Source organism: Pleurodeles waltl, chromosome 10 (genome assembly GCF_031143425.1).
Source record: "Pleurodeles waltl isolate 20211129_DDA chromosome 10, aPleWal1.hap1.20221129, whole genome shotgun sequence".
NCBI lineage: Eukaryota > Metazoa > Chordata > Amphibia > Caudata > Salamandridae > Pleurodeles > Pleurodeles waltl.
The window spans coordinates 790,506,385-790,526,631 of NC_090449.1; the positions used below are offsets into that span (position 1 = coordinate 790,506,385).

Sequence of the window (20,247 nt, forward strand, 5' to 3'; positions counted from 1 at the left end):
GTGCCAGTCCTCTCCCAAGGATTCTGGAGTGCCTGCCTCTGCAGTAAATGCAAGTAGGCCCCAGAAGAAAAAGAAAAGGAAACAGAGTAGGAAAGGTGGACAACCTTTAGCCAAGGTTCCAGCAAGCCAAGGAGATTCTGCTCCAGTAGGGGAGAACTCCAAAAGTGGCTCTGATAAAGTCCAACCTGACCCACAAGAAGTCCTGGCTAGTCAGGCAACTGTTAAGCCTGAGTGGGTGGCTCCTCAGCTAACAGAAGAAAGAGTGGAAGAAGGGTGTTTACTACAAGATGTGGTAACCCCCCACTCTAATACAGCAGACAGGCACCCTGAACCCAAAGAAGCCTGTAACTTAGCCCCTTCCCTTGTAGGTGAAGAGCTAAAGGTGTGGTTCTGGGCACTGACAGCTGTCAGTGGCCTCTGCTGGGTGTTAGCCTTTATGGCTGCACTATCCTTGGCATGGTGGTCTGACCCCATGCCAAATAGCAAGTTAGGCCCCCTGACCCTGTTGGTCATGGTGGGGTTACTCCAGCTCTGGGTAACCTCTTTGGGTAAGCTAGGGGTGACCCTGGCTAAGATAAGATTAGCAGAGGTGGATACCTCTAACCCCAAAATAGAGAGAATGGGTGAAGACATAAAAAGCACAGACAAGAGGCAGTTCAGACTAGGTTCTATCACTGTGGAAGTGGGTCAGTTCCCCAGAGGGAATGACCTGAACAGGAGGATGTAAGGCAGAGTAGGCCCTGCAACAAACCAGCCTATTTCCTCTACTCTTCCTCGCCTGACAGACTAGGAAGACTCTCCCAGCTTTGGCTGAGTCTCCTGGCCTGTGGGCTGGGGGGGGCTTGTGTAAAGAAATGGCTCCCTGTTGCAGTTACCCCCCACTTTTTGCCTGATACTGATGCTGACTTGACTGAGAAGTGTGCTGGGACCCTGCTAACCAGGCCCCAGCACCAGTGTTCTTTCACCTAAAATGTACCATTGTTTCCACAATTGGCACAACCCTGGCACCTAGGTAAGTCCCTTGTAACTGGTACCCCTGGTACCAAGGGCCCTGATGCCAGGGAAGGTCTCTAAGGGCTGCAGCATGTCTTATGCCACCCTAGGGACCCCTCACTCAGCACAGACACACTGCTTACCAGCTTGTGTGTGCTGATGGGGAGAAAATGACTAAGTCGACATGGCACTCCCCTCAGGGTGCCATGCCAACCTCCCACTGCCTGTGGCATAGGTAAGTCACCCCTCTAGTAGGCCTTACAGCCCTAAGGCAGGGTGCACTATACCACAGGTGAGGGCATATGTGCATGAGCACTATGCCCCTACAGTGTCTAAGCAAAACCTTAGACATTGTAAGTGCAGGGTAGCCATAAGAGTATATGGGCTGGGAGTCTGTCAAAAACGAACTCCACAGCTCCATAATGGCTACACTGAATACTGGGAAGTTTAGTATCAAACTTCTCAGAATAATAAACCCACACTGATGCCAGTGTTGGATTTATTAAAAAATGCACACAGAGGGCATCTTAGAGATACCCCCTGTATTTTACCCAATTGTTCAGTGCAGGACTGACTGGTCTGTGCCAGCCTGCTGCTGAGAGACGAGTGTCTGACCTGATGCAGTGAGAGCCTTTGTGCTCTCTGAGGACAGAAACAAAGCCTGCTCTGGGTGGAGGTGCTTCACACCTCCCCCCTGCAGGAACTGTAACACCTAGCAGTGAGCTTCAAAGGCTCAAGCTTCGTGTTACAATGCCCCAGGGCACTCCAGCTAGTGGAGATGCCCGCCTCCTGGACCCAGCCCCCACTTTTGGCAGCAAGTCCAGGAGAGATAATGAGAAAAACAAGGAGGAGTCACTGGCCAGTCAGGACAGCCCCTAAGGTGTCCTGAGCTGAGGTGACTCTGACTTTTAGAAATCCTCCATCTTGTAGAAGGAGGATTCCCCCAATAGGGATAGGAATGTGACCTCCTCCCCTTGGGAGGAGGCACAAAGAGGGTGTACCCACCCTCAGGGCTAGTAGCCATTGGCTACTAACCCCCCAGACCTAAACACGCCCTTAAATTTAGTATTTAAGGGCTTCCCTGAACCTAAAGATTTAGATTCCTGCGACAACAAGAAGAAGGACTGCCCAGCTGAAAACCCCTGCAGAGGAAGACCAGAAGACAACAACTGCCTTGGCTCCAGAAACTCACCGGCCTGTCTCCTGCCTTCCAAAGAACTCTGCTCCAGCGACGCCTTCCAAAGGGACCAGCGACCTCTGAATCCTCTGAGGACTGCCCTGCTTCGACGACGACAAGAAACTCCCGAGGACAGCGGACCTGCTCCAAAAAGACTGCAACTTTGTTTCAAGAAGCAGCTTTAAAGAACCCTGCAACTCCCCGCAAGAAGCGTGAGACTTGCAACACTGCACCCGGCGACCCCGACTCGGCTGGTGGAAAACCAACACCTCAGGGAGGACCCCCGGACTACTCCACGACTGTGAGTACCAAAACCTGTCCCCCCCTGAGCCCCCACAGCGCCGCCTGCAGAGGGAATCCCGAGGCTTCCCCTGACCGCGACTCTCTGAAACCTAAGTCCCGACGCCTGGAATAGACCCTGCACCCGCAGCCCCCAGGACCTGAAGGACCGGACTTTCACTGCAGAAGTGACCCCCAGGAGTCCCTCTCCCTTGCCCAAGTGGAGGTTTCCCCGAGGAAGCCCCCCCTTGCCTGCCTGCAGCGCTGAAGAGATCCCTTGATCTCTCATTGACTTCCATTGCGAACCCGACGCTTGTTCTAACACTGCACCCGGCCGCCCCCGCGCCGCTGAGGGTGAAATTTCTGTGTGGGCTTGTGTCCCCCCCGGTGCCCTACAAAACCCCCCTGGTCTGCCCTCCGAAGACGCGGGTACTTACCTGCTGGCAGACTGGAACCGGGGCACCCCCTTCTCTCCATTGAAGCCTATGCGTTTTGGGCACCACTTTGAACTCTGCACCTGACCGGCCCTGAGCTGCTGGTGTGGTAACTTTGGGGTTGCTCTGAACCCCCAACGGTGGGCTACCTTGGACCAAGAACTGAACCCTGTAAGTGTCTTACTTACCTGGTAAAACTAACAAAAACTTACCTCCCCCAGGAACTGTGAAAATTGCACTGTGTCCACTTTTAAAATAGCTATTTGTGAATAACTTGAAAAGTATACATGCAATTGAAATGATTCAAAGTTCCTAATGTACTTACCTGCAATACCTTTCAAACAAGATATTACATGTTAAATTTGAACCTGTGGTTCTTAAAATAAACTAAGAAAATATATTTTTCTATACAAAACCTATTGGCTGGATTTGTCTCTGAGTGTGTGTACCTCATTTATTGTCTATGTGTATGTACAACAAATGCTTAACACTACTCCTTGGATAAGCCTACTGCTCGACCACACTACCACAAAATAGAGCATTAGTATTATCTCTTTTTACCACTATTTTACCTCTAAGGGGAACCCTTGGACTCTGTGCATGCTATTCCTTACTTTGAAATAGCACATACAGAGCCAACTTCCTACATTACCTATATGATATAAGTGGTATAGTAGGAGTTTTCCATGTCTCCCTGCTCTGCTATAGCTACCTCTATCAGCCTAAACTGCTAGAACACTACTAATCTACTAATAAGGGATAACTCCTACAGTGAACCCCGACTATGGGTTGGATAAAAACTTAGCATGGAACCTGGGCCCAGAACCCCCACCCTTGAAGTAGATTTTACCCATGCAAGATATTATACAAGAGTAAATAGATTCAAGGGTAAATAGATTTATGAGTGTAAGTACACCTTTAATTAATCCTTTGTACAACTAAACACATACACACACACGGCTTGAATCAACAGTAATAAATAATGAAGCGTCATGTGGACCATGGTGGATATACCGGATATACCCTGCCACAACAATCATAATAAATACCATTTTACTCTATTTTCCATACATGATTTATGTCATGCGCACACAAAGGTATTTAACCAGAATGTGAGCAATTCTAATTAAGCTAGTTGTTGTGTTATTGTCTTAGCAACATAGTATGTGGGCTTTACGAGTACCCTTTAATAAACATAACATGAAGTAAAAGTGGATCCATTTAGCTTCTATTGTGATAACAATGAATTTGAATTAGTAATAAATCAGTGAATGTGTACTTATTAGCGACCATGTTCTGAATAAAGGGGCCTAGTCACAAGTACGATTTGTAGTTAAAGGAGTACTTCTGTAGTAGCCTTTTACATAATCTTATTAGGGGCGTAATGCAACATGATGGGGCTGGGTTGCAAAATCCAGTGAGGGACCCCAAAGCCTACCATACATTCGGCAGCAGGGAGGCCTGCGTTACTCCCTGACTCTTACGTGCCATTGTGATTTGACCACAAAACATCTAACATGGAAATATTCAGGGGATGTTCATTAACAGTTAGTACAAATAGAAAGGATTGTTCACTCTTCACTTTTAGTAATAGGAAGGCGGATGTTTCAGGGTCAATTCAAAAGGTATGTAAGAGTACATAAGAATACTTCTGAAGTACTACTTCCTGTACCTATAATTGTTTTCTGAATCACCCTCACAATGTTTTATGTTATATATTTATATTTGTATTTATTTGTGTGTAATCACAGTTAAAACAATATGTTAGATTTATTCCCTAGCAATTTTAATGACAATTCGAACATGATAATGAAGTTGTTAAGGAATGCCATATTGATTAAAAAGCTTATGGATTCCACTGTAGGGAAAAGTAAACTTACAGAGCATGTACCTGAGTGCTGGTGTAAGTTGTAGAACTCAACCTCCTTGAAGGGATCCCCATTGGAGAAACCCTCAACCAGCCATCCAGCATGACGAAACTGTTCATGATGAGCAACATCAGCAGTGCAAGTGATGTTGGACGTCATAAATGGCATGCAATATAAGATAACTGCAAAGAATGAATGTCTTATAGCTTTAACAAAAATTTTAAATAATACCACAGTCTAAAAGTCACTGCATGATGTAACAAGCGAAACAGAAATTCAGATTCTGTATGATGTAACAAGCAAAACATAAATTCAGCTTCATTGTATTCAACATTACTGACTGCTCATCTACAGTCTGAGCTTCTGTCAGTTATCTTCAGAGAGACTGGGTGTGAAAGTGCTCTTCACCACTAACTTAAGCAATGCACTCTCTTTGTGACAGCTGGTTCATTTTTTGGGAAGGGCAGTTACTGTGAACAGCCCGGCGATCATTTCCTCCCCCAAATTCCAGGGTCTTCAGATCAAAGTCTGCCTCATGTAAAGAATGTTCTGTGCAAACGTTTCTTTTTTCTTCATTAACTGCATTACTAAGTATTTGATTATGTGATACGGATTGTGAGGGACAGGTGTGTTTGCATCAGAACTTTTTAATATAGTCGTACATCCCTCCTCTTCATTTGTCTTGCCTCAGGTTAAACTGCAAGAACAAGTATGGCACGGAGGCACACTGATTCACTCAGTTCCTGGCAAAGGTGGGCACTAGGAGTGGGCAAAATTAAAATTTTCTCCGGGAAGATTTGTAAAGTTGGATTTGTCAACTCACAAAATCTCACATGTGGTTGCAACGTCCTACAAAAACGATTTTGAAAAAAACATTTCCCATAAAAACACTCTTCTTCAAAAAGTGATCTTTGTGTGGAAACATGACACTTTCATTGGAAGTTTTTTCCTATTTTTTAATACTTTAAACAAGTTGTTTTTTAATTTGTGTATTTTCTGAGGAGCAAAACCATGTTGACAAGATATGTTAGCAATAGTCTACAAATGCTACATTAGGATAGATTCAACCTGGTAGTGATACAGACCATGTGGTTGGTATTTAATGAGTAACAAACAAATAGAGTATGCCAGGCAATAAGAAATAAGTTGGAACAGTATAAGATACAGCTTTATGTTAAATATAATGTTACATTTGAAAGGTTATTCACAGAATTTCCAATGACTAATCTTGAAACACGTGTAAAAAGTGAAGTGACCACAGATGGACTTAATCCAGCCCTCCAGATTGCAAAGGAGATGCTAATCACCACCAGACCATACTTCCTCTGTTGCTCCTAAAATCATACAGTAAGGAGCAGCCCTTTTCCAAAGTTTTTTCTTTTATTTGTTTTGCTACTACATAGTTTAGTCATCCACAAATGCAACAAGCAGCATATGAGACCTTAACTAATTCCTTCCTGACATTTCTTTGCTCTTTTTCTATTAATTATAGAAAAGGTCTTTGTTTTATGCATTGTATTTTTTACTTCATTATTTGCAAAACATTCGATACCAAATAAAGTCAAGCATTGCCATAAGGTAATTGATCAAACCCTGAAAGTGAGCATCGAGAAACAGAAATATTTTTCCACAGCCTTGTAGTGCCCCTTATATAGATCTCTTTTATATTTCTTTCGTTCCTCTCACTCTTCCTTTGCAATTGAACGGTGATTAGAACATAATAATGACTTCTGATGTATACTAAGTTATGATAAAAAAATAACTGATCTATTATTCCCATTTATATGTTTTCATATTTCTAGAGGTCTCTGTTGTATGATTTATTAATTGGACTCGAAAAATAACTTTAGGAGACTAGAAGCAACAAGTTAAGTGTCACAATTGCGTGTAATTAAACATGTCAAATTGTGGGAAATGAACAGCCACTTTGGCTATATTATATTTGTTTTAGCTACATAATGTACTTTGTAATGTAGTAAGGTTTTCTAAAACCATAATATGTAATAGAAATAAAATAAACATGAAGATCTCAGGTAAGAATGCTGTGTTTTTGTTTATAATTCTGTTTTAATGCCTCTCCCATGTATTTTAGACCTCTAAACTCACTCACAGGACGAGACATCTGAAACATCCTGGAAGCAAAGAAGCTCTTACAAAGGTCCGAATTACTTTTTCATAAATTTTTAATGAAGACTATGTTTTTCATGTACCTAAATGTGGACCAAGTCTATACATTCAGAACGTACTACCCTTAAAACTTGGCGTCAATGTGTTTGCCCTTATTCGTTCTCCAGGCAATTGTACACCAATACACTCTTTCAGAAATGTTATGCAGGGAAAGTAGTGAACAATTTATGTACAAATGCGATGGACAATTGATATGAGTTTTTGATTCCACAGCGATTGCTTACTGATATGTAAAAAAGCCACTTTTACATGGAGGTGTTGTCTTAACCATAACTACATAATGTGACAGCATACATCATTTCTTTACACACCAATCTTGTATTACTGACATACCTTGTTGAGAATATAGATTGTGTCCCCATGCTTAAATGACAACTCATCAGGATAGTCCCCTGAGCAGTCCCACAAGCCTTGGTATAAATTTGCATAATCAGTACTTTTATTCACTGAAAAGGAAAGAAAACAAATTAAATGCTGATGAATGTCTTTTCATAAACTGATGCTTAGGCCAAATTGAAACAGTTAAACAAAGTGTTTACTCTGATGCATACGAAACTGTCTATGTTTTAGATATCTAATGTTGTGTTGATTTTGAGAAGACCAGAGCCCAGGCCTGAAATATTTTTGGATCTGTATTTTCTGGCAAATATATGCACTTTATTTTGAGGTGACATAAAACTATAAGAAAACATTGCTTAAAGCCAATTTTCTAATTATATTGCTTACTTCTGCTCCTCGGTAGGCTGCCATGATTTGTCATATTGATTGAACAGAACTCCTAACAGGTACAAACAGAATGTTTATGTTTGAAGTCTCAAAATTTCTGGAGGCCAGACTTCATGATTTTAAATTATCTCAGCTTCATTTTTTATACATGATTTCTATACCTCATCATACCTAAAAAGATGCTAGTGTTGCTACCTCAAACTTTCCTTCAACTAGCAAAATACCCACTACTTGTGTGGCATCAGTGTGGTGACCTAGCTTCTTGTTTGTACAAATCAACAGCTGCATCACTTAGGGATAAGCCAGGAACCAAAACTGTAAAATGAGAGCTTCATTTATTATCTGGAGTTGAAAAAGGTCTGTTGGAAGAAGTGTTTACAAAATTCCAGTTGCACCACTTAATAACAGGAACAGTGCACTCACTTTGATTTACATCACACTTAAGACATGGTATTTTCTTTATAAATATGGTGTAAATGATACCATTGCAATGTAGATTGTCACGAAAGAAAAAAAAGGTTTAACAATAGTTAAGTCAGGAAACCCTGCAATGGGTGTGTGTGGCTATGAGAGTGCGGATGTGTGTATGTGTGTGCGCAGCAAAGGAGAGTATAAAAAAGTTTTTCAATTGCCAATTAATTCTACTGTCATAGCCCTGATGCACACAGTGAAGAGTCCTAGATACAGAATGCCTAGTTAATTATGCAGAAGAGCTTATGCAGCCAAGCAAGGTACATCATTTTCAACATTATGCCCATCTTCTTGCTTGCAGTGTAAAAGGAAGTGTGCTTAGAACAAGATACTGTCTGAATTTCATGCAATACATGCGCTTAGAAGCTAAATTTAGTTTAGTATTTGACACCATGTTTTAAATGTAAATATGTATATAGCTTGGGTCTAGCTACAAGGGTAGCACAGCACTTCACATTAAACAACACAGAATGCTGAAGTTAACCAGTTCCTTGCATGAGTGGCCCAAAATATCCATGTTTTTTCATTTGCAATCCTATTGAACTCATTATAGAGCTGGGACTACAAATCCTAGAATTAAAGAAATAATCCTGGACTTAATAAACTACTAAATGCACCGGACTGTGAAATGGGAGAGCTAAGACAGCAGTGTAGTGAGTGGGATATTTAGTTGTGTTTTGTAGATCGAACAATAAGTAAAGAAAGTGCTTTATAATGTATTTAATTTACGGTCATTTTCATACACTGCAGAAACTTTTAAATTAATATGGAAATCAGATGATGAATGTTAATGCAAATTTTGAAAAACAAGAGGAACAGAGGAATGAAATCAAAGAACATTCAAAAGCAATGTGTAGCAGTGTAGGTGGGTAACTCTTCGAAGAAAAAGATCCCTGTTATTCATGATTTATCCATCTATAATGTTATGTTATGCATAGCAAAAGAAGATGCCCCTCCTTTTAACTGATCAGCAGGGGCAAAGAATTAATGGGGAAATCAGACATAACATGTCCTCTCCTCCCTTTCCCAAATGCAAAAAAGACACCTGACCACCTATTACCCACCACAATTTGTGCGTTGCTTCGGAATTTGCACAATGTGGACAATTCACAGTTCTTGAAATAAGCTATACGGGGTGGCAGAAATGTTACAAAAATCATAAATTTACCAGGAGTTTGTTAAGTCTTCAGGTTTCCTTAGCATAAAGTGAAAATATATGATTGCATTTTGAATCAAGGCCTATATATCCCGATCCCACATTTTCACACCTGTCTTGGGTATATGATAGTTTTAATTAGGGCATTCGATCAAATATGCATACGTCAATCTAGCCTTAATATAAACAACATAACACATGCATTTGAAAAACATATATTCATTCCTTTGGGGCATCTTGTCGCTGAATAACAGATGTATATTGCTGCCCAACTTAATGAAACTTATTTTATCGATCTCAAAAGGATGAAATGCTGAGTGGACCTCCTGTAATTGAAACTTGTGAACATGCGGCCACACAGATGCCTGGAGGGGATGGTTTAGTCCACCGAGTGACCAGACCCAGATGAGTGTGTTAAAACATGTAGGCCGTGAGGTACACTTATCATGATTTCAGTTGATGTTTTTCCCTCAAAACATATTTGCTGTTCTCCTTAAAGCTGGTATGTGCAGTGTTATATATCAAAATTCTTCCAGTGCACAACCTTTTTCAAATCCAGGTTTGTGTTAGGAACTGGCATTTGTGCGCTTCAAACACTACAACAGCAGTTTACACTAGAACAACAAAGTAACTGTGTTTTACTCATCCTCCAGCGTGGTTAGCCCTACTTTTCGAACCCCCTTCCGTTAAACATCCCATCGTGCCAATCTAGGGTCAGGAAGCCCACGGAAAACATGCCCTCTAGGCGCCTGTGACACGCTCCGCCTTCCCGGGGCACGCACACAATGGATGTGCTCTGTTAAACCTGCCTCACAGCCCATTAGCTGATGGATTAGCCAGTCTCCTTACTCCATAATGCCAGAGTGACAGCGTAATAAATGCTTTGTCATGTGCTCATCACGCGCTGTCCCTCGGGAGCCTCAGCCCTAGAAGAGTCTGCAAACCAGACTGGATGCCTCTCTTGCAGCTGGAGATGTTTCCTGCTTTAATTCCCCGTTAAGTGGGTTATGATGATTTAATTCACGGAGAATGACAAAGATACTAATGGGATAACCAATTTCCACTTTGTGTACACTGACCAGATAGCGTATGCACGCAAGGATGAGCTCTATCTGGACGCCACCTTTTCGATTCTGTGACAGCGTGAATGTTAGAGACATGTTTGATCAAAACTGTCCATAGAGATGTATTGTTTTGTATTGCAGCGAGTATGGCTCAGTGAGCTGAACACTCCCCACTCAAACCGGTAGTAATCAGAGTTTGAAGCCCAGCAAGGCTAACTCGGCCTTTTGTCCTGCTGACGTTCCTCAAATAAACACCATAATATTGTTTACTATATTAATTTGCTATTCACAGAAACAGCCGAAGTGCAGTATGAAGTGTTATAAAGAAAACTAAAATGCCACTTTACACCCCGACGTGCTCTCGGGAAAGGCTACTGTGATTTATTGCGCATGGTTGGAAGAGGACGGGTTTATATTGGGGCCTACATGTGGAGTTTTGGTGTCATGCATGAGGATCTCAGGGATGCTCCAATTGTGCTTCTGCGATCTCATGGCTGTGCCAATGCATGGACTACACCAAAGATCTGTAGAGGTAAGAGTCTGGCTTATAGATACGTACCACAGTCTCTATTCTGACCTGTGAATCACCAGGTCATATGGATGGGAACATCCTGGCATGTACCCAGAGAGGCAGCCTGGTCAGAAAGATAGGGGGGTCTGATATTCATATTTCCCAACAATCACACTGGCACAGAATGTCAGAATACATTATACTACAAACAGGGTACATGAGAGGGAATAAAGGGACGGTGGAAAGGGAGACATGCGGATTAGTAGGGGTACTAAGTGGGAGAAAACATAATATTTTGTAAAATAACCAAGGTTTTTTAGGACTTTCAGAGCAGAGAGGAAGAGCCTGTGTGTGCGTTTTTGTCTGCGTTTATGCAAAAATTATTTGTGAAATCCGACAGACATCTAACCATACCTGAAAGAAAGCACCTATAGCCAACTATTTTCTAAAAAATACAGTTAGTAAATACAGTTACTGTTTAACACCCCAAACGCCCTTGTGAAGCTACACCCCTGTATATACCAGTGTTTTTTCATATGATCCTCACACTATGTGGCAAGATCCACATAGGAACATGGCTGACAGCCTATTAGACTGAATTACTTTATTGACCAAGGGCCTGATTTAGATATTGGTGGACAAGTTACTCCGTCACAATGGTGACGGATATCTCATCTGCCAAAATCGAAATGCTAATATATCCCATGGGATTTAGATTTCAGCGGACAGGATATCAGTCACCATTGTGACGGAGTAACTCGTCTGTCAATACCTAAATCAGGCCGCAAGCTTTTGTGCCGTGGGCTAAAAGGAAAGTTCTTCTACCAGTGATGTAGTTTCCATTCTTCCACAGGCATGTGATAGGGTATTATGGAAAAAGAGACCCATTCCTTGATTCTTAAGTAGAAGATCATGGAGTTTCTTGGAAATAATTTACACACCTTTCACAAGAATTGTTTCTTTATCTGGTTAAAAAAGCCATGTTCACTTCTCTTAAGTTGATAGCAAAGGACACTTGTGCCTCCACTGCACAAGCCCTTGCTAATAATTTGACCTCACCTGGTGGTAGTAGCAGCTTACGCCACTTCATTTCTAGACTTGTATATACTGTAGTACTTCTCAACCTGTCATTAAGATTTCAAATAGTCTTTTAATAAATACATTCAACAATAACTCAACTAAAGTTAAACTTGTGCATCCTTTTATCTTGCTAATCAGTCTCGTTCTGGTCAAGGGTTTCTGATTCTATCAGAATTGTCATCAATATTCGATCGGCAATGCTCCTTTTATATTAGCATGCCTGCAGAACCAGAAACAAAGGTCTTTTTAACACCAAATACTCAAGGTGTAATTGTTGTAACTCTTTTGCTAGGTCCTAAGAAGGATTCATAGCACAAGCAAATCTAAGAATTCATTGGTATTGCAGTCTGTTAAGGACTGGACATTGTGAGGATCTGGTTAGTTTCATACTTGACTGCCTGAGGAAATTGTGACACTTCCCAGTAGACATGATGTTACCATGCACAGTATAAGACATGTGAAAGGTGTCAGGTCTCTCCTTAAGAGGGTCTCAGTTTGGAGGGAAAAACTGTGGTAAAAACAAAACCCTTAACAACCTGATCATGCGTAATTGAGGATGGAGATTTATGTTGCAGACAAGCCAGACACCAAACGCCCACTGACATCAGGAAGAAAGAAGACCCAGACCAAATAATCCACAAGGAGAATCCAGAGCAAAAGGCAAAAAATTAAGTCTAGAACTAGAGAAAAATGGTGAATAATGTAATGCAAAATAGGAAGAAGTGTGTTATAGCTCACATAACAACACTGGTGACAGCTCCTCTATTTTTGATTTAGGTGCCAGAGCAAAGGTGTTTAAGATCTTCTCTGCTCTTGATATAGTATTCTTTTAGTAGAAGTCCTGGAGAAGTTCCAGAGAGTTCTGGTGAACCTGTGTTACAGCCTACAATACCCTATCAGTCCAACTCCTCTGAATGGGCTCTGTTCAACCATGTGGCAGAGCATGTTTTACACAGAAAATGAGCACCCAATTGACAAAACTGCAATTTAAATTTAATATGGAGTGTCCCAGACCTACTGTTCCTCAAAGGATCAAAACATGTTCCTTCTCTATATACCGATGAATGAATAAATGAATTCAACGTATAAAGCACACTACAAAAGAGGAAGGGTGTCCTGGCACTGGAGCATATCACAGAAGCTAGTCAAATGAATAGCCAAGTGGGGAACTGATAATGATCCACAATGGCACGAATCTCCAGGGCAAGAGAGTTTCGGTATATGTCTGCAAGTGATGTAAACAATTTGCTGCCATGTCTGGCCCTACTGAACCTTGCACTATGAAGATAGTTAGCTGAAGGAGATCACAAGCATCTGAAAGGAAAGTACCAATTGAAAAGGGTTTGACGATGAACAGGGCCAGTGCCCATAATGGCTTTGTGACACAGACGGAGTGCCTGAAATAAGCTACTAGTAACCAATGTAAAAGTGCTAATCGTCCTGTGAGTTATTTTTCCTAGCATTGCTCTTCACTTTTCCATCTTCCATGATATATGCCATGACTAAGACTCGGAAGGGGCAGGGTAGAAAAGTAAAAACATCCACAAATACAACATTGTCAATCTAAAAGAGCAAATCAAGACATATTTTCAGGTTCATATACAAGCGGTATTTTTTGGTTACAGAGAACTTGCAGTGTCAAACAGAAGCCAGGTTGCTGTAGTCCTTTAGGCAAAGGTCTCAGAAACGCACGATAATGTTCTGAAAAGCTTAAGGAAAACTCAAGTGGGCAAATATCTTTGTGATTTTGGCCCAAAGTAGTCTAATTTAAGATCCTTAAATGCTGCCTAATTCTATTGAGGATATATTGTTTAATGTCGCCTTTGAGATTTGTTTTGTAAGATCCTTTGACCAGGTGTTTATATGCTGTAATCATGTTAGATAGTGGCTATTATCACAATATTTCACACCACATCCTGAGCTCCAATAGGTGCTTGAAGAATAGCATTCTCAAATAAGTGAATGTTTTTAGAAAGTTAAATCTAAACTGAGAAAAAAATAATGAGGGTTGAGCTCTTATTTTTTTTTTTAATATGTGTATAGATGTTCTAAACATAGAGTATATCCACAGATCGTTTTCATCAACAATAATCCACAGGGCGGGAGGGGAGCCAGTTACAGCAACATACCTTGATATACTTGATACATCGTATAACACATCAAAACAATAACCTAACCACCCGTGTTTGCGGCAGACTCTACTCTGGTTCCATTCTTCCCACTGTAACCTCTGAATCTTACTTCGTGTCCCATTCTAAGGTCAGTATAACCCCACACCTGTCACTGCAGGTGGTCTATGCCATGTGTCCCATTGTGGCTATCAATCTCTACTGGTCCTACCCTCTTCACGGGGGACAGTCATCTGCATGTACCTCTAGCTTCTCTAAATAGGCATTCCGTCTAAGTAGCAGGCCCAGCTCTCATTCTCTATTGTACAGCCTCCTGCGGAAGGCCAGTTCAGCCGTGGCCCATTTGCTCAGGTCGGCAAGCCATTTTTGGAGCAACGGTGATTTTCACACTATTGTTATGCAAATCAATGTTAAGGGCTGGATGTACACCACGATTTTGCGGTCGCAAACTGTGAAAATCGCCTTTTGCAACAGTAAAATGGCTTTGTTGTATGTACCATCCTTATTTTGCATTAGGGATTGCGACTCCCAATTAGGAAGGGGTGTTCCAAGAGCATCCATTCCTAATTGCGACTCACAAACCCATGTATGCTTGTTTTGTGACCGTGAATGCGGTCGCAAAACAATCGCAGTTACCACCAATTTCAAAACTGTGGTAACTCATTCACAAACAGGAATGTGTTGCTAAGGGACCCCTTCCCTATTGTGAATGTGGGCGGCAACACGTTTTCAGAGCAGAAAGCGGTCCCATGAACCACTGCCTACTCTGAAAAAATGAAATGTAACTTTTCATTTTTGTGTTTTATATGCATCCTGTTTTCCTTTAATGAAAACGGGCTCCATAAAAAAAAAATGCTTTATTAACAAAGCAATCACAGACATAGTGGTCAGCTGACCAAAGCAGGACACCATCCCTTTGATTGTTGCCATACACAAATGGGTCGCAATTTGCGACCTGCCTCATGAATATTGATGAGGCAGGTCTTTTGCGACCCATTTGCGATTCACAAAGAGTGTGGTTGACATTGTGATACATTTTGTTTTGTGACTCGCAATTTGCAATTCGCCAAAATTGCATATTGCGAGTCACAAAACAAAATGGGCGTACATCTGGCCCGATGTTCTGAAACTGCATTAGGCCTCTTGTTTTTCTAGTAACACTCCTGATGTCAAAGATATATTCCGCAACGGGTCTAGAGGAAACAAAGTGACTGTTATTGTCATCACTGCCTGGGTGACCTGCTGCCAGAAGGGAGATAGCACCACGCACAAACATATCATATGCACAAAGTCTGCCTCCTCCTCACCACATCCAGGGCACCTACTGTAGGAAGCTGGACTGGCTTGTAGTGAGTACCTAGGGGTACTTGCACCTTGCACCAGGCCCGGTTATCCCTTATTAGTGTATAGGGTGTCTAGCAGCATAGGCTGATAGATAATGGTAGCTTAGCAGAGCAGCTTAGGCTGAACTAGGAGACGAGTGAAGCTCCTCCAGTACCACTTAGTGTCATATGCACAATATCATAAGAAAACACAATACACAGATATACTAAAAATAAAGGTACTTTATTTTTATGACAATATGCCAAAAGTATCTCAGTGAGTACCCTCAGTATGAGGATAGCAAATATACACAAGATATATGTACACAATACCAAAATATGCAGTAATAGTATTAGAAAACAGTGCAAACAATGTATAGTTACAATAGGATGCAATGGGAACACATAGGGATAGGGGCAACACAAACCATATACTCCAAAAGTGGAATGCGAACCACGAATGGATCCCAAACCTATGTGACCTTGTAGAGGGTCGCTGGGACTATTAGAAAATAGTAAGGGTTAGAAAAATAGCCCACCCCAAGACCCTGAAAAGTGAGTCCAAAGTGCACTAAAGTTCCCCAAAGGACATAGAATCGTGATAGGGGAATTCTGCAGGAAAGACACAAACCAACAGTGCAACAACGATGGATTTCCAGTCGAGGGTACCTGTGGAACAAGGGGACCAAGTCCAAAAGTCACAAGCAAGTCGGAGATGGGCAGATGCCCAGGAAATGCTAGCTGTAGGTGCAAAGGAGCTGCTACTGGACAGTAGAAGCGTAGGTTTCTGCAAGAACGACAAGGGCTAGAGACTTCCCCTTTGGAGGACGGATCTCTCACGCCGTGGAGAGTCGTGCAGAAGTGTTTTCCCGCCGAAAGACCGCCAACAAGCCTTGCTAGCTGCAAATCGTGCGGTAAGGGTTTTTGGAGGCTGCTGTGGCCCAGGAGGGACCAGGATGTCGCAAATTGCATCAGGGGACAGAGGGGACGTCGAACAAGACAAGGAGCCCTCTCAGCAGCAGGTAGCACCCGGAGAAGTGCCAGAAACAGGCACTACGAGGATGCGTGAAACAGTGCTCACCCAAAGTCGCACAAAGGAGTCCCACGTCGCCGGAGAACAACTTAGGAGGTCGTGCAATGCAGGTTAGAGTGCCGTGGACCCAGGCTGGACTGTGCACAAAGGATTTCCGCCGGAAGTGCACGGAGGCCGGAGTAGCTGCAAAAGTCGCGGTTTCCAACAATGCTGTCTGGCGTGGGGAGGCAAGGACTTACCTCCACCAAACTTGGACTGAAGAGTCACTGGACTGTGGGAGTCACTTGGACAGAGTTGCTGGATTCAAGGGACCTCGCTCGTCGTGCTGAGAGGAGACCCAAGGTACCAGTGATGCAGTTCTTTGGTGCCTGCGGTTGCAGGGGGACGATTCCGTCGACCCACGGGAGATTTCTTCGGAGCTTCTAGTGCAGAGAGGAGGCAGACTACCCCCACAGCATGCACCACCAGGAAAACAGTCGAGAAGGCGGCAGGATCAGCGTTACAGAGTTGCAGTAGTCGTCTTTGCTACTATGTTGCAGTTTTGCAGGCTTCCAGCGCGGTCAGCAGTCGATTCCTTGGCAGAAGGTGAAGAGAGAGATGCAGAGGAACTCGGATGAGCTCTTGCATTCGTTATCTAAGGAATCCCAAGAGACAGAGACCCTAAATAGCCAGAAAAGAGGGTTTGGCTACCTAGGAGAGAGGATAGGCTAGCAACACCTGAAGGAGCCTATCAGGAGGAGTCTCTGACGTCACCTGATGGACTGGCCACTCAGAGCAGTCCAGTGTGCCAGCAGCACCTCTGTTTCCAAGATGGCAGAGGTCTGGAGCACACTGGAGGAGCTCTGGGCACCTCCCAGGGGAGGTACAGGTCAGGGGAGTGGTCACTCCCCTTTCCTTTGTCCAGTTTCGCGCCAGAGCAGGGCTAAGGGGTCCCTGAACCGGTGTAGACTGGCTTATGCAGAAATGGGCACCAAATGTGCCCATGAAAGCATTTCCAGAGGCTGGGGGAGGCTACTCCTCCCCTGCCTTCACACCATTTTCCAAAGGGAGAGGGTGTAACACCCTCTCTCAGAGGAAGTCCTTTGTTCTGCCATCCTGGGCCAGGCCTGGCTGGACCCCAGGAGGGCAGATGCCTGTCTGAGGGGTTGGCAGCAGCAGCAGCTGCAGTGAAACCCCGGGAGAGGCAGTTTGGCAGTACCAGGGTCTGTGCTACAGACCACTGGGATCATGGGATTGTGCCAACTATGCCAGGATGGTATAGAGGGGGCAATTCCATGATCATAGAAATATTACATGGCCATATTCGGAGTTACCATCGTGAAGCTACATATAGGTAGTGACCTATATGTAGTGCACGCGTGTAATGGTGTCCCCGCACTCACAAAGTCCGGGGAATCGGCCCTGAACAATGTGGGGGCACCTTGGCTAGTGCCAGGGTGCCCACACACTAAGTAACTTAGCACCCAACCTTTACCAGGTAAAGGTTAGACATATAGGTGACTTATAAGTTACTTAAGTGCAGTGTAAAATGGCTGTGAAATAACGTGGACGTTATTTCACTCAGGCTGCAGTGGCAGGCCTGTGTAAGAATTGTCAGAGCTCCCTATGGGTGGCAAAAGAAATGCTGCAGCCCATAGGGATCTCCTGGAACCCCAATACCCTGGGTACCTCAGTACCATATACTAGGGAATTATAAGGGTGTTCCAGTAAGCCAATGTAAATTGGTAAAATTGGTCACTAGCCTGTTAGTGACAATTTGAAAGTAATGAGAGAGCATAACCACTGAGGTTCTGGTTAGCAGAGCCTCAGTGAGACAGTTAGTCATAACACAGGTAACACATTCAGGCACACTTATGAGCACTGGGGCCCTGACTAGCAGGGTCCCAGTGACACATACAACTAAAACAACATATATACAGTGAAAAAATGGGGGTAACATGCCAGGCAAGATGGTACTTTCCTACACAACCCCCCCCCAAACGAAGGACAATAAGACTAGCCATGACCTGATGAGTCTTCATTGTCTAAGTGGAAATATCTGGAGAGTCCATCTGCATTGGAGTGGCTACTCCCAGGTCTATGTTCCACTGTATAGTCCATTCCCTGTAGAGATATGGACCACATCAATAATTTAGGATTTTCACCTTTCATTTGTTTTAGCAAAGTAGAGGTTTGTGGTCTGTCTGAACAATGAAGTGAGTGCCAAACAAGTATGGCCTCAACTTCTTCAGTGCCCAGACCACAGCAAAGGCCTCCCTCTCAATGGCAGACCAACGCATTTCTCTAGGGGTCAACCTCCTACTAATAAAAGCAACAGGTTGATCCTGGCCCTCAGAATTAAGTTGTGATAGGACTGCCCCTACTCCTAATTCAGATGCATCAGTTTGGACATAGAATTTTTTAGAGTAACAAGGGCTTTTCAGGACAGGTGCAGAGCACATGGCCTGCTTCAGCTCCTCAAAAGCTTTCTGACAGCTAGCTGTCCACAATACCTTTTTAGGCATCTTTTTGGATGTGAGGTCATTAAGAGGGGCTGCAATGGGGCCATAGTTCTTAATGAACCTCCTGTAATACCCAGTGAGGCCTAGAAAGGCTCTCACCTGAGTCTGAGTAGTAGGGGGAACCCAATCTATAATAGTTTGGATTTTCCCCTGAAGTGGTGCAATCTGTTCCCCACCAACAAGGTGTCCCAGATAAACCACCTTCCCCTGCCCTATCTGGCACGTTGAAGCCTTGATAGTGAGGCCTGCCTTTTGCAGGGCCTCTAAAACTTTCCATAGGTGGACCAGGTGATCATCCCAACTGGAGATAAAGACAGCTATATCGTTCAAATATGCTGCACTAAAAGCTTCCAGCACTTGCAGGACTGTGTTCACCAACCTTTGAAAAGTGGCAGGTGCATTTTTCAATCCAAAAGGCATTACTGTGAATTGGTAGTGGCCTCCAATGGTTGAAAATGCAGTTTTAGGTTTATCATCTTCTGATCATTTTATCTGCCAATACCCTGCAGTCAAATCAAAAGTGCTTAGATACTTGGCAGATGCCAGTGTATCTATGAGCTCATCTGCCCTGGGTATAGGGTGAGCATCAGTTTTGGTTACCTGGTTGAGACCTCTATAATCTACACAAAACCGCATTTCCTTCTTTCCATCTTTGGAATGAGGTTTTGGTACAAGTACCACAGGAGAGGCCCATGGACTTTCAGAGTGCTCAACCACTCCTAGTTCTAACATTTTCTGCACCTCTTGCTTTATGCAGTCTCTGACATGGTCAGGCTGCCTATAGATCTTACCTTTGACAGGCAAGCTGTCTCCAGTATCTATAGTGTGCTCACACCAAGAAGTGGTACCTGGCACAGTAGAGAAGAGTTCAGAAAACTGACCCAGGAGATTTATGCAATGGTCTTTCTGCTCAGCAGTAAGACAATCAGCCAAAACTACACCTTCCACAAGAGCATCTTGTTCTGTGGAAGAGAAGAGATCAGGTAGAGGATCACTGTCTTTTTCCTGTCCCTCATCAGTTGCCATGAGCAGGGTGAGATCAGCCCTGTCATAGTAGGGTTTCAGGCGATTGACATGGAGCACCCTAAGGGGACTCCTGGCAGTGCCTAAGTCAACTAAGTAGGTGACTTCACCCTTCTTTTCAACAATTATGTGGGGTCCACTCCATTTATCTTGGAGTGCTCTTGGGGCCACAGGCTCCAAGACCCACACTTTCTGCCCTGGTTGGTACTGAACCAAAACAGCCTTCTGATCATGCCATTGCTTCTGGAGCTCTTGGCTGGCCTGAAGGTTTTTACTGGCCTTTTTCATATACT

At 43.3% G+C, this 20,247-nt stretch overlaps 1 protein-coding gene and 1 long non-coding RNA gene across 8 annotated transcripts in view; one reads left to right on the forward strand and one right to left on the reverse strand.

Annotated features, from left to right (window-relative positions):
* The window catches only part of SKAP2 (src kinase associated phosphoprotein 2), a 433,571-nt gene that overhangs the window by 60,215 nt on the left and 353,109 nt on the right, over positions 1-20,247 (reverse strand). For all 3 annotated transcript variants that reach the window (XM_069211422.1, XM_069211421.1, XM_069211420.1), the window contains exon 11: positions 7,272-7,384. In XM_069211422.1, the coding sequence (XP_069067523.1) occupies positions 7,272-7,384 (113 nt within the window). The remainder of the gene's footprint in view (positions 1-7,271; positions 7,385-20,247) is intronic.
* LOC138261877 (uncharacterized) overlaps positions 1-20,247 on the forward strand; it is a 374,610-nt gene that overhangs the window by 43,326 nt on the left and 311,037 nt on the right. For all 5 annotated transcript variants that reach the window (XR_011199167.1, XR_011199165.1, XR_011199164.1 and 2 more), the window contains exon 2: positions 6,844-6,909. This is a non-coding gene — a long non-coding RNA (uncharacterized lncRNA). The remainder of the gene's footprint in view (positions 1-6,843; positions 6,910-20,247) is intronic.